The sequence below is a fragment of the Rhinopithecus bieti genome, unplaced genomic scaffold (assembly GCF_001698545.2).
Source record: "Rhinopithecus bieti isolate Rb0 unplaced genomic scaffold, ASM169854v2 scaffold_15850, whole genome shotgun sequence".
Classification (NCBI taxonomy): Eukaryota; Metazoa; Chordata; class Mammalia; order Primates; family Cercopithecidae; genus Rhinopithecus; species Rhinopithecus bieti.
This window is the reverse complement of record NW_016809273.1, coordinates 5,219,477-5,231,784: the sequence shown is the minus strand read 5'-3', so window position 1 is coordinate 5,231,784 and position 12,308 is coordinate 5,219,477. Positions and strand designations below refer to the sequence as shown.

The 12,308-nt window shown below is 47.8% G+C and overlaps 1 protein-coding gene across 1 annotated transcript; it reads right to left on the bottom strand.

The window, feature by feature from the left end:
* Positions 1-5,009: 5,009 nt before the first annotated feature.
* LOC108540038 (uncharacterized) lies at positions 5,010-11,867 on the bottom strand. The gene is made up of 3 exons (XM_017889028.1): positions 11,703-11,867; positions 9,156-9,275; positions 5,010-6,826 (listed from the first exon to the last, which is right to left on the bottom strand). Exons 2-3 carry the CDS (start codon positions 9,230-9,232, stop codon positions 6,577-6,579), a joined length of 327 nt encoding a protein of 108 aa, XP_017744517.1. The 5' UTR covers positions 9,233-9,275; positions 11,703-11,867; the 3' UTR covers positions 5,010-6,576.
* Between the last annotated feature and the right edge of the window lie 441 nt (positions 11,868-12,308).

Genomic DNA, 12,308 nt, shown 5'->3' with positions numbered 1-12,308 from the left:
GGTAGTTGCCTGGAAAAAGAAATCCTGCCTAGAAGTCGCTTCCTCAGATTTCTTTTGGAACTGTGGATTTTCTGCAAGTGAAATTCTCCAAATCAAACACACCTTCCTGTGTATTCCCTGCTCCCCATCGCTTGTGGAGCTGTGTGATTTTGAGCAAGAGCTGTATTGTGCTGTTTTCTACATCACTGTCATACTTAGTGCTTTGCAAAGGGTTAACATTACCTGTGCATCTCACAACCACCTCACATGCCATAGAGGACAGTAGTTATTATTCCATTTTACAGAGGGAAAAACATAAGAAATGCAGGCACTAAGTGACTTGCCCACAATTGCAGAGAGGAGTACAGCTCATAGAAACACGTTGTATGTGTTTCTACATACATTTGGAATGGGGGATTCCAAATGTAGCTCTCTTCCCATCTTAAAAATGAATGACAGCCAAAACAGAAAGAGATATGTGAGCAAAGTGCACTGGAAATTTAAGTGGGTGGCTTGACAAAGCAGGGCAAAAGGGTGCACTTTCAGCTTTCTGAAATTGTACTGGCATGACATGTACCTCCACATCGTTAAGATCAATACCATACCTGGTGTCTAGAAGGACAAGCTGGGGTGAGTCATAAATGTTGTCGCTTTTCAAGACTGGTCAGCAGAGCCAGTCTTACCACACCTTACTGTTTCTCAGGGGACTAAATCCATGTGATGCCATTTAGCCTTTTTATCTTACCCCAAGAATGAAATCAGCTGCTCCCTGAGCTCTTAAAATCCAGGTGTTCTTTACTTTTGTTTTAGACCAAGGTATTTACCTTCCTGAGGTGGATTGAGCAGAGTTATCGAATGAGAAAGAGGTAAACTGGTGGCCATGATATCTCCTGTTCCCTTCGATTACTCATTGACTCAACAAGCATTAGCCAAGGCCCTGCTATTATTAGCAACTGCCAAGCCCAGCTGACACAGTAGTGTCTAGGATGTAGAAGATATGAAAGGTCTCTACACTCATGGGACTTTTATGCTAAATGGAGAGTTAAAAAATAAATGGGAAGACAGAATCTCAGTTATGATAGTCATTATGAAAATAACACAGGGAGAGGAAGTGGGGGAAGTATCTTAGATGCTGTGATCTGGGAAGCTCTCTATGAAGAGATGGCCTTTGAGCCAAGACCTAATTAAAAATAGGAAGCTAATATTGGGAAAAGCCAAGGAATAAGTGTTCCAGGCAGAGGGAAGGCCAAGTGCCGAGGTCCTGAGAAGGAAACAGACAGCAACAGCCAGGGCTGCTGACTCCCCATAGGTTGGCGGACCTGATATTAGGTGAGGGTGGGGAGAGGGCCAGGTTTAGAGTCATAAGTCCAGTGAACCATGCTTTGGAGGTGAGACTGGCTCAGCGTCCAGCTCTTCTTAAACACATTTCCTTCCCTTTTTTATTGACTGCTCTAGAGCTTCAAGGATTAGCTTCACCCCTGAGCTGTACAGTCCCTGTATTCTTAATGGCACAGGCCATGGGTTACATATTTTTGACAGGGACTTTTAACAGTCTCCAAGCCCACAAGACCGGGCCATTGAGGTCTAAGAGGAAACCAAGCTTTGAATTAGTTATTGAGCATGGTCACTGGGGATGGGGGCAGTCACCTCTGTTCTGCCTGGACAAAGGCTATTTATAAACCCAAGTAGTTCCTCACCAGCCCTGTACACTTTGAAACTGGAAGACTCTTGGTCAAATATGGCCTCATCAACTGAAGTCAAGCGCATGGGTTCTGGGATCAGTAAACCTTGGCTGGTTCAGTTAACTTCTCTGAGTCTCACCATCCTCATCAGTAATGATAGATACAAGCCCTGCCGCATGGGCTTGTAATACTATATAAAGTGCTTCTCAGTCATGCTTTGCAAATCATAAGGCTTCAATAAGCTCTCACCGTTATGATTTTCATAAGCACCATCATAAAAATCCCAACTTCTCCCTCTCTTCCCAACACATATTTCTTTCAAATTCTTGCATAGTGATTTTGTAACCTTTTTGGAAAAGGCCTTGAAATAGTACATGTAGTGCCCAATGGCTATATGTTATAGACTGTCCAGACAGGCAACTCATTTCTAAGCAGTCAATAGCTAAGGTAGAGGTTCCCTGCAAGGGCGCTCTGCTCTTCAGCATGTGAAAGGTACCACGACCACACAGAGCTATCACCATTACCATCTGCAACAGCCCTCATAACACAGTCACCTGTATGCCCTGGGCAAAGAGCTTCCCAAATAGATAGAGAATTGGGGGTCCCTGGGATCCTGTTGCTGCTGGTGGCTGAGGATGAACACAGTTTGCAGCCCCAGGACTCAGAGTACTAAGGAGAAGGACAGCCTCAGAGGCTCCGTTTGAAGTAGCATCCCTGCCCCAGGCCAGCAACTGGTGGGGAGAACTGAGAAGACAAGACCACCCCCCAGCCTTAGAATCTAACAAGACGCTTACCTCCTACCTCCTTGGTGTAAACTCCACAGCTGACAGGGAGGGTTGGTACTCCTTGGGCGTTTTTATTCTGATGGGACACTAGGGAGAAAGATTGAGCTGCTACCACCCCCAGATATCCCATCAAAGGGGAGCGACTGCCAGAGAACCTCCTTCTCATGGGTGGCTGGAGAAGGTGGTCCCCACCCATATAGAAGCCCAGCCTTCAGTGTCACACGCCTGAACACGATTCCTCCACCCCAATTTCCTCCTCTCTGGGCCTGCTACAGAAACCTGCTTAGCCCCACCCTCCTTATCCACTCTAGGCTCCTATTCCAAGCCCTGCATCTCCACCCTCCTCCCTTGGCTTCTGGCAGGACTGGCCTAACTAGCTCAGGCACCCCAGAGAGACTGCCTGTGTACTGCTCCTAGCTGGTGGGTGGCTAGCCCTGGTCTCCACCAGCTCAACTATGGCCATGCAATTGATTTTGAGAGAGCACCTGGGTTAATTAGAGCCAGAACTTGGGACTTTGGCCCTGCTATCAAAAAGATGAAGAGTACCTGTTTTCTAGTGCTTGATTAAAAAGCTATAGAAATATGAAGACCAAGTATCAGGAGATGGGGTCTCTGCTTAGCTGCTGCGTGAAATGGCTTTAATACAAACCAAGTTGGCTGTGTCTTTGGTGCTAGAGATTTGGCCGTATTGCACCAGTACCTCAAGGTCGCAAGCTTTTCTCAGGATGATGCCGCATCTACCCTTATTCTCAGCAGAGAGAACTTGAGCAACAGGTTGAAATTTGCTCACAAGAAGTAAAGAGATTCTAGTTTTTCCTCTGTGTAGTGTTAGGGAAATCAGCAAGGACAGTTTAGCAACGTACGGCATGTCTGTTATTAAAAAACAACTAGTCACCCCAATTAACAACTGTTCCACTGAATCCACAGGTGGTCTTAAAGGTGACTTAAATATCCTTGAAAAAGAACACTTATTCAGGTACCAAATCTAAAGATTTGGGATTTTATTTCCCTACCCAGGCAAGTTAGTATTACTTTCTTCCAGAAATTGCCAGATTTTAGGATTCATAAGTCTTATCTGGAATATGAAAAATACAGATTTCTGCACACAATTCTCAATTCCAAAGGGCCCAAGAATTCATATTTAAAAAAAAAATTCTTTGGGGTCATTGTGATTTGGATTGTCTTGGACCTGTATACTTGAAGAAATACTGCCTGAGAATAAACCTAAATTCTTTATTACCAGCTGAGTTGGGAACCAGCTATTTCACATTGTTTCCAACTCACTCTTCTACCCTCCCCTCAGGAATTCTGCAGCTGACTCCAGCTTCTCCCTCCTGTCTTTAACTCACAAATGAGCTTTGTCAGAGGCGGGAGCCTTGGCCTCAAAGATATTCCAGCTATAAGAGGCCTTAGAAATGATGTCATTTAACTGTTATTACACCAGTACTGACACTGAACTCTAGTCCTGCCCTTTTTCCACCTGAGGCCCAGGCCTCACACCTCGTCACCTCCAGGAGATCTGCAGGCCCCTCAAGATCACCTGTTCCAAAACCAATTTCCCCATGCCAGCCCCTTCCCAGGCTCTCTACTTTTGGAGAAGAACCCAGGTGTGTGGGCCCCACACTCATCCTCTCCCTGCTCTATGGCTGAGGCAGTCTGTGTTCAGGTTCCTAATTTCTAGAGTCATATTCAGTTTTAGAATGAAATTCTCACATCCCACCTGCCCCACCAAGTGGAGTTACTATATGTGCAATTAGGTCTCATATGACCGTTTATGTCAAGCATTTAATCATAAGATAAAGACTACAGGATCCATTTGAATCAAATCACATTGATTAAGCACTTAATAGGTACAGAGCATCTTGCTAGGCACAGCAAGGGGTGTGAAGAGGACCAAGGTGTTGATGCTGTTGTTGTTACTATAATTTGCTTTGTGTTCCTAGTGAATTGGGTGAAGGACACTAATGAGAGTAGGGAAACCTACCCTTAAATATATATTTACCCAAGAAGATATGCTGTCTTGAGGCTGCTCATCCACAGCTCATTGGAAGCTCAGATGATTTTGTGTATACAATAAAGAAACTAAAAAATGTTTCCTTGAGTCACCTGTGCAGATCACAATTGTTTTTTTCCAGTACTTATCACCTGGTCTCTGATGATACCATTCATCAGATGAAATTAATAGCAGCCTAGTCCAGTTGTTACAAATACAGAATTTGGTACCAGACTGCTGGAATTCAAGTCCTTGGCTCCACCAGCTTTCAGCTGTGTGGTTTTGGGCAAAGTGCTGACTCTAGGAGTTTACACCACAGCAGATACTGATTGAATAATCACATACAAGTGGTGAAATGGCAGTTGGGATAAATGCTAAGGAGGAAACATACCCAGGGCTGTGAAAGCATGTGAAGAGGTTTGTCCAGGTGAAACAGTCAGATTAGAACTTGGATGGAGTTAACAATGCAAAGGAGTGAGGTTGGCAGATTGTTCCAGGCAGAGAAACACCATGCACCCTGTGTAGTGGTCAGTATTGTTGTAGTAAGAAATGATCTCCAAATCTCAGAAATTTCTACTACAAGGTTTGTTAAAGGGAGGCTATGCATTGATTGAAGCAGCAGTTTCCCATTCAGGAACTCAAGCTGAAGGAACAGCTTCCTAAATGGGCCATGCTATTCTCATAGCAGAAAGAAAGACCAGGAGTACTGTGGACACTTGTCTTGCCTCTTAAAGCTTCTACTTGGATATGGTCTCTGTCATGTCTGCTTTTGTTCCTTCGGTCAAAGCTGAAAGCCGATGGGACAGGGATGCATGGGTCTCCCACTGGGGACATGGAAAGCTAGATGGCAGTGGGCAGGAATGCACTCCTTTTACAGGGAAAGGGGTGGCGTCAAATTCTAACCGGGGTCTGAGGGGAGTTGGTGGGGTGAGTGGCGGGTAGCTGGAGAAACACTCAAGGAATCATAGACAGTTTTGACATGGCTTTACTCTCTAAGTGCAAGTGAGTGTGGGCATGAGAGAGCCTGGGGGTGAGCCATATGTACAGCTTTAGCAAGGTAATTATACCTTTTATAGACAATAGTGGTTCCGAACAAAGCATGAACTCACGTGTATGATTACCTAATGCACCTCACGTGGTGTGGTTACATAATGTGTAGGGTTGTGTGCCTGTGCTCCAAACCCACTGAGTTATGCTGCTTTGGAAGGCTGCCTCAGCCTATTCCTGACCAAAGTGCAGCCATCTACCTTACCCTAGACTCCCTAGGCCAAGAGTGTCCTCCAGGCAGAGACGTGTGCCTATAGGGCAGAGCCTTGAATCTATAACCCACAACAACAATACAGAGAGCAACAGCTACTAGGATCCCAGTTATGCTATTTATATTAGGGCCCAGCACAGGCCAGAGCCTAGGGATGCCCCTCCATCTCCACAGGGGGTCATCAGTAAGGCTCCCTAGAAACTTAATGTCCCTTGAAGGGCTACTGTTGTGTTCTGCTGACTGTCAGGGATAAAGGAACAATATTGTGTTCCTAAAAGGGCACAGGTGCCTCCTTGGGCAGCAGTGACTATGTCTAAGGCCATTCAGTTTTGTAACACCACCTTTCTGATCTGATCAACCGCATCCATTAACAGGAGGGTCCCTCGGGTGTGATTCAGAACCCGAGCGGTGTGCTCTGCAAAAGCAGTAACTTCTGCTTCTACAGTTATGACACCCACTCCAGTGATAGTCACTTCCAAGGTGTAGAACCACCAGGGGCTTCCTTGCACTCACAAAAACTGAGAGCATGGTGCCTCCCAGTTATGCAGGCATCTGGGCAAAGCAGGGAGAACAGTGCCAGGTACGCAAGGCCAACCTCAGGTACAATGTCCAGGCCAGTCTGTTGGTAAGTAAGGACACCCTGTGTCCCCAGTGACCCATAAACTCCCAGGGGCCATAAAATCCATCAGGGCCTGACCTTGGTGGGGTCGCATGTTCCACCATACCTTCAGTGTGGTGACATGTGTTATGTTTACACAGGCTGTGCTGGGTACCCACCCCACAGTGGTGTTACCCCAGTGTTGCTCTATGCACTGGGCTGGGGGGTACTACCTGTTTCCCTACTAGCCAGCCCCTCCCATCATAAACGCTATGGGCCAGTCAGGGGGCGGGCATGCCGTGGTTCTTGCAGCATCCTTTGTCTGCAGCTTGCCATGTTGCATTCCAGGTGTCGGCCATGGGAATCAAAGTCTCCAGCCATGTCCATTTCTCTGCAGATGCTGAAGGTTTGTGCCAAGGCAAGCCATCTGCAACTGCTCCTGGAAGGGTGGTGCAGATCCAACAGTTGGAAACATTGGTCACCTCAGCAAAGGTGTGGGTCCAGTCCACAATGCAGTTGGAGCATGTTAACCTATGGTCGAAATGACAGAGCAGGCACAGGTACTAACAGAGTTAAATTACGTTCCTCAAGCAAAATACAGTCTAACCTTTCATCTCTGGATAACAATGCAGACGCCAAGGGCTTTTGCCCTGGGAGATAGTGCCACACTTTATCAGCACCCCATGGTTCCTTTGAGTCTTGTATCTGTGCCAAAGTCACAGGGAAGCTCATAATAGGCCACACAGATAGTACATATGTTCCCCGGAGAAGGGTTCCTTCCCTGGTCATTTTTCTATAAACAATCAACCACAGGGCCATGCATTGAACACCCAAGGAGTGACATGCAAGTCATAGTGTAGGCCTTTCCCCCAGAGAACTATGATGGCTAACCACTGGCGGTAGGGTCTTGGAGGGTCCATGGCCAAAGCCAGGTTTTCTGTTCCCCTGCCTTCAGGGGCCATTAGGGCAGGCAACAACAGGTTTCCATTCATCCCCATACCTGGTTGGAGGAGGTAATTCTTGGTTTGTATCTGCAACTGAAGGTGGCAGTGGGGAGAGGGGGCGGGGGGCTCGGGTGGACAGCCCAGTGTAACAAAGCTTTCACCAGGGCCAGACCAGCCACATTTCTAAGGCTGTTCATTCAAGGTTTGGAGCACCAGGTCCAACCTTGAACTCCGGTCCCGCAAAGATGGGGGTGTGACATGCAAGCATAACCTATTTTTCAAGAGCCCATTGTATCTCTCAATCATACCCGTAGCTAGCAGGTTGTACAGCACATGGAATCCCCACTTTATGTCCATTGGTTGTGCCCATTGTTGTACCTGTTGTCCAGTGAAATATGTTCCCCTATCACTCTCAATGGCCAGAGGGCAACCATACAGGACACATGAGTGTTGCAGGGCCCAGATGGTGTTCTGTTGGTCAGTCACCCTGCAAGGGTAGGCGAACAACAGGCCTATGGCCATGCCCACAGTTGTTAGTGCATGTGTATACTCTTGCAAGTCAAGGCACTTGCCCTATCATTACCTGTGTAACACTGGGCAGCTGCCTCTGTTTAAGGTATGCCTGAGCACATGCTGGGCATTTCTGACAAGCCTCCCAAATGTCTTGTGTGGGCAGGGACAGACCCCAATGCTTATTGACCTGTTGCATCAGCATACCCCCGATGTGTCCCAGTTTCCAGTGTAGCCACAAGGCCACATCTCATGTAGGTGCCTACTCTGACCATTGGATCTTGGCCAAGGCATCTGCCTCATTGCCAGGGGTGGTCAAAGGCATATGGCCTGACACATGATAAATAGTTATTTTTTTCTTGTGACCCCTTTCCCAGAGGTCTTGCCACATGGCTTGGCCCCAAATGGGTCAGTAGCCGACTAGCTACTTCTCTATTTTCCAGATAGTTAACAACAAGGTTAAGCCTCAATAGACTGCCCAGCTATAGGTACAGATTACCACAGGTGTCAACTTCTTGGTGATCACCATCCACACTGTTCTGAGTTCAGCTCATTGGCTACTTTGTCCATACCTGGTTTCAAACCACATGGTGTCAGTACTAGGTTGGACTGCAACAGCGGTCCAGGCAGCAATAGCACCTTGTCTAGATCCATCTGTGTACCATGCCCCATCGGGAATGGGGGAATGCCCTTCCTTAAACAGTGAAGGCTCAGGGTCTAGGGGTGCTTCAGGCCCCATGGCCTTATCTTGCAGTGGTACTACAGGCCCCAAGACCCCTTGCAACTCTGCCGCTAAGACATGTGTACTCAGTGTACTCTGCTGCTTCAAGTAGATGCCCCACTTTGCCAAAGTGGATGTCTGTGCTGTCCCAGTCTGGGGGGTTATTACCCATGAATGCACCTATCTCACTATCGGGTAAGTTGTCCACATGATGACTGCAGCCCATCCTGTCATAATTTAACAAGCCTGAAGGGCAATATATACAGCTGTTAGCTATTTCTCTATCATGGAATACTGGAGCTCAACTCCCTTCCATAGTTGGTACCAAAAGCCTACTGGAGTTCTCAAGAACTCCATGCAGTCCCACAGGTCCCAACTGGAACCATCTGTGGTCACGTGCACATCCAGCTCAAATGGGCACCCCGGTCAACTACCTGTAGGGCTTGTGCCTGCTGAATAGCCCACCTGGCTGCCAGGAAGGCAGTCTCAGCCACATCATCCCAGTCCCAGGTAGCTCCCTTCTTTGTTAACCAGTGCAACGGTTTTATTATTTCAGCTAAATGGGGCACAAATGCCTGCCAATATCCCAGGAGTCTCACAAAAGTTTGCAGCTACTTCACCATGGTGGGCCGGGGATATGCCTGAATCTGATCAATGATAGCCTCTGGGATGGCCTTTGTCTTACCTGACCAGATAACTCCCAGGAGTCTCGCAGATAATCCAGGCTCTTGGACCTTGGATTTGCCGATGGCCCAACCACATGCAGCCAAATGTTGCCACAAGAGGGGTGCCACTGCTTCTAAATCTGCAAGAGAATCAGAAGTTAACATAATATAATCAATATATTGGAATAGGTTGACCCTTTCTGGACATTGCCAGGTGGCTAAATCTGTGGCAACTAGACCATGACCCATGACATTTGATAGGGCTATGCTCATAGCCCTGCAGCAACACTGTAAAAGTCCATTGTCACCTATCCTACATAAAGGTGAACTGTTCCTGGCTCTCTGGAGTGATGTCTATGGAGAAAAATGCATTGGCCAAGTCCACTACATAGTGGTGCTGTCCCAATTCCATTGTCAAATGGTCCATCGAATCCATGATTGATGGTACAGTGGCATGCAAAGAGGGTGTTACTTTATTCAGTTCCCAATAGCCCACTGTCATCTGCCAAGTTCCATCAGGCTTTCTAACTGGCTACACTGGAGAATTGTAGGGGTTGTGGGTGCCACGCACTATCTGCACCTCCAGCTTTTTAGTTGTCTCAGTTATCTCTGTATGCCCACCCAACAAATGGTACTGATGAGTGGAAGTAACTCGTTGGGGTTGTGGCAGGACCCGAGACTAGTGATGCGTATGTCTGCGCAGCATGAGCTTCACCACATGCACCTGGTGTCTGAATTCCCTGGCCATAGTTTGTAACACCAGGCCATGTAAAATGTCCACCCCTAGAATGTATTCTGGTATGGGAGAGACATACATAGTATATAAATGGGGAGCCAAGTGGCCAATGTCGAGGTACAGAGATACAGGTTTCACTTTCACTGACTGGCCTCCAGAGCTGTCAGTGCTAGCAGGTTTGCCAGGAACCTTATCCAGGTTCCCACAAACAAGGCTGCAATCTGTGCCAGTATCCAGCAGTGCCAGTACCCACTGCACATTGGTGGGGGACCAGTGGATCCCTAATTCCATATGTGGCCTCCAGTCATCTGATTTCCCCCCAAGCTGGGTGCCCCTGCCAGTTCCCTAATTAAACAGAAAAGGTTCTAGATTTCTGCCTGGCTGCAGCAAGTAGTCTTTGAGTTGAAACGCCTGGGTAGGACTTGGTTGCATAGCAATATCCTTCTGCCCCTTGAGTATTTTCTGGAATTGCTGCTTTGAGATAACTGTCTCCAGAAAGTTAAGAGAACTTCACTGGGCTGCTTATCGATTTTCTCTTGGTCAACCCTGGCCAAAATCAAATCTACCCACATCTGTGAGTGCGTCACTCATTGGAGCCCCCTTTTCTCCCATGGGATGCCCCCTGAAGGTAGGGCATCTACCCCTATTGTATGGCACAGACCCCTTGGTCCAACTGGCAGCCTTCTGCTTCCCTGAGAGCCACCATAGCAGTGGTCACTTCATGTATGCAGTGCCCTACATCTGGGGTGAGGACAGCAGCTAGGGAGCCAAAGGCATTTGGGGGCACAGAACCCAACACAAGATCCCTCATTTGGGAGATGAAACATTCATCATCTCGTCCCCGGGTATTCAGGTCAAACATAGCCTGCCGCATACCCATCTCCCAGATGACTTGCACCAAATCGGCATACAACTACCATTTACTCATGGTTTTGAGTATTTCAACGGCATTGATCCACACAGTCTGTATGGCTGCCCATAGCCACTCAATCAGGGTGTGGTCACCTTGCCCTTGCCAACTGCCTACTCACCTGCAACTGCTGATGGAGGGAGGGGTGAGTCATGATAGAGGCCAGATTTTCCACCTCAGAGGCAGAACAGGAGATATTATCTGCTTCCTTATCCTGCAAATGAAGCATCCAGGTGGACAGAGGTTCCTCTGGACACTGGCGGCACTGCTTGCCTAATTCCTGCAAATCAGTTGGGGTATAGGCAGTATATAAAGTATTTCGTATTACAGTGGGGGGGTGGGGGGTGGTCCCTGAGTGTGCCTTTGTGGCCCCAATGGCTGTTTATGATCTACCTTCTGAGGGACCACTGGGTGAGCCTGCAATGGGGGTTCTTCCTCCTTTGTATCAGACCAAGTGAGGGGTCTCCAGTCAAGATGATGCACCCAGGCCTGCATTCACAGCAGCCTCTAATTCCTTTTCCAAGCTCTATAGTGAGCCTCCAAGCATCCCGCCTGCTCCTGGAGTTTCTCATTCATGGCAGTTTCTAATTCTTTTTTCTGAGTTCTGTAGCTGGGCCTCCAGGGGCCTGACCTGTGCCTGGAGGGCCCTTACCTGTGCTTCATCCCTCAGGGACTTGGTGTGTACTTCTCATAGCACAGTCAAAAATGCTATCCAACTCTGCCAGCAAAAGCTTGCTTCTTCTTGGTGCTCTGGGCTTCCAGCTGCATCAGCGCCTTCTCCATGCTCATGGAGGACCCATCTACTGCTGCCCAGGTTTCCACCAGAGCCCATCTGAGCAGCATAGCTGCTGCTGGGTACCACAACCCATGATGCAGCCACATGGCCAACCTGGAATCCGTGGGGACCAAAGGCTCACTCACGTCAGGATCTGTTCATGACACCAAATGTCAGATTCTAACTGAGGTCCAAGGGGAGTCAGGTGAGTGGCGGGTAGATGGAAAACACTTGAGGAATTGTGGATGGTTTCAATGGCTTTATTCTCTCTCTGGGAACAGGAAAGCCTGGACGCAAGCCATATGTACAGCATTAGCAGGGTAACTATACTTTGTACTGATAATAGTGGCTCCAAACCAAGCGCAAGCTTACATGGGTGATTACCTAATGCACCTCACGTGGAATGGTTACATAATGTGTGGAGGAGTTGTGTGATTGTGCTCCAAACCTGCTGGGTCATGCTACACCAAAAGGCTACCTTGGCCTATTCGTGACTGAAGTGCAGCCATTTCCCTTACAGGTGGGAATGAATAATTGAAAAAATAATACAGTTTACTATATTAAGGCTCTGTGGTAGCAGGAAAATGGCAAAATACCTGGAGACCTGCATGGCTAGAGCTGAGAGAGCTGGTAGAAGCATAATGAGAGAGGGGATTGGGGTGGCAGATGGGGGCCAACCCAGGTGAGCAAACCTGACCTTGATACTGTAAGCAGTGGGAAACCACTGACTTTTACTCATCTGATGTCTCTCT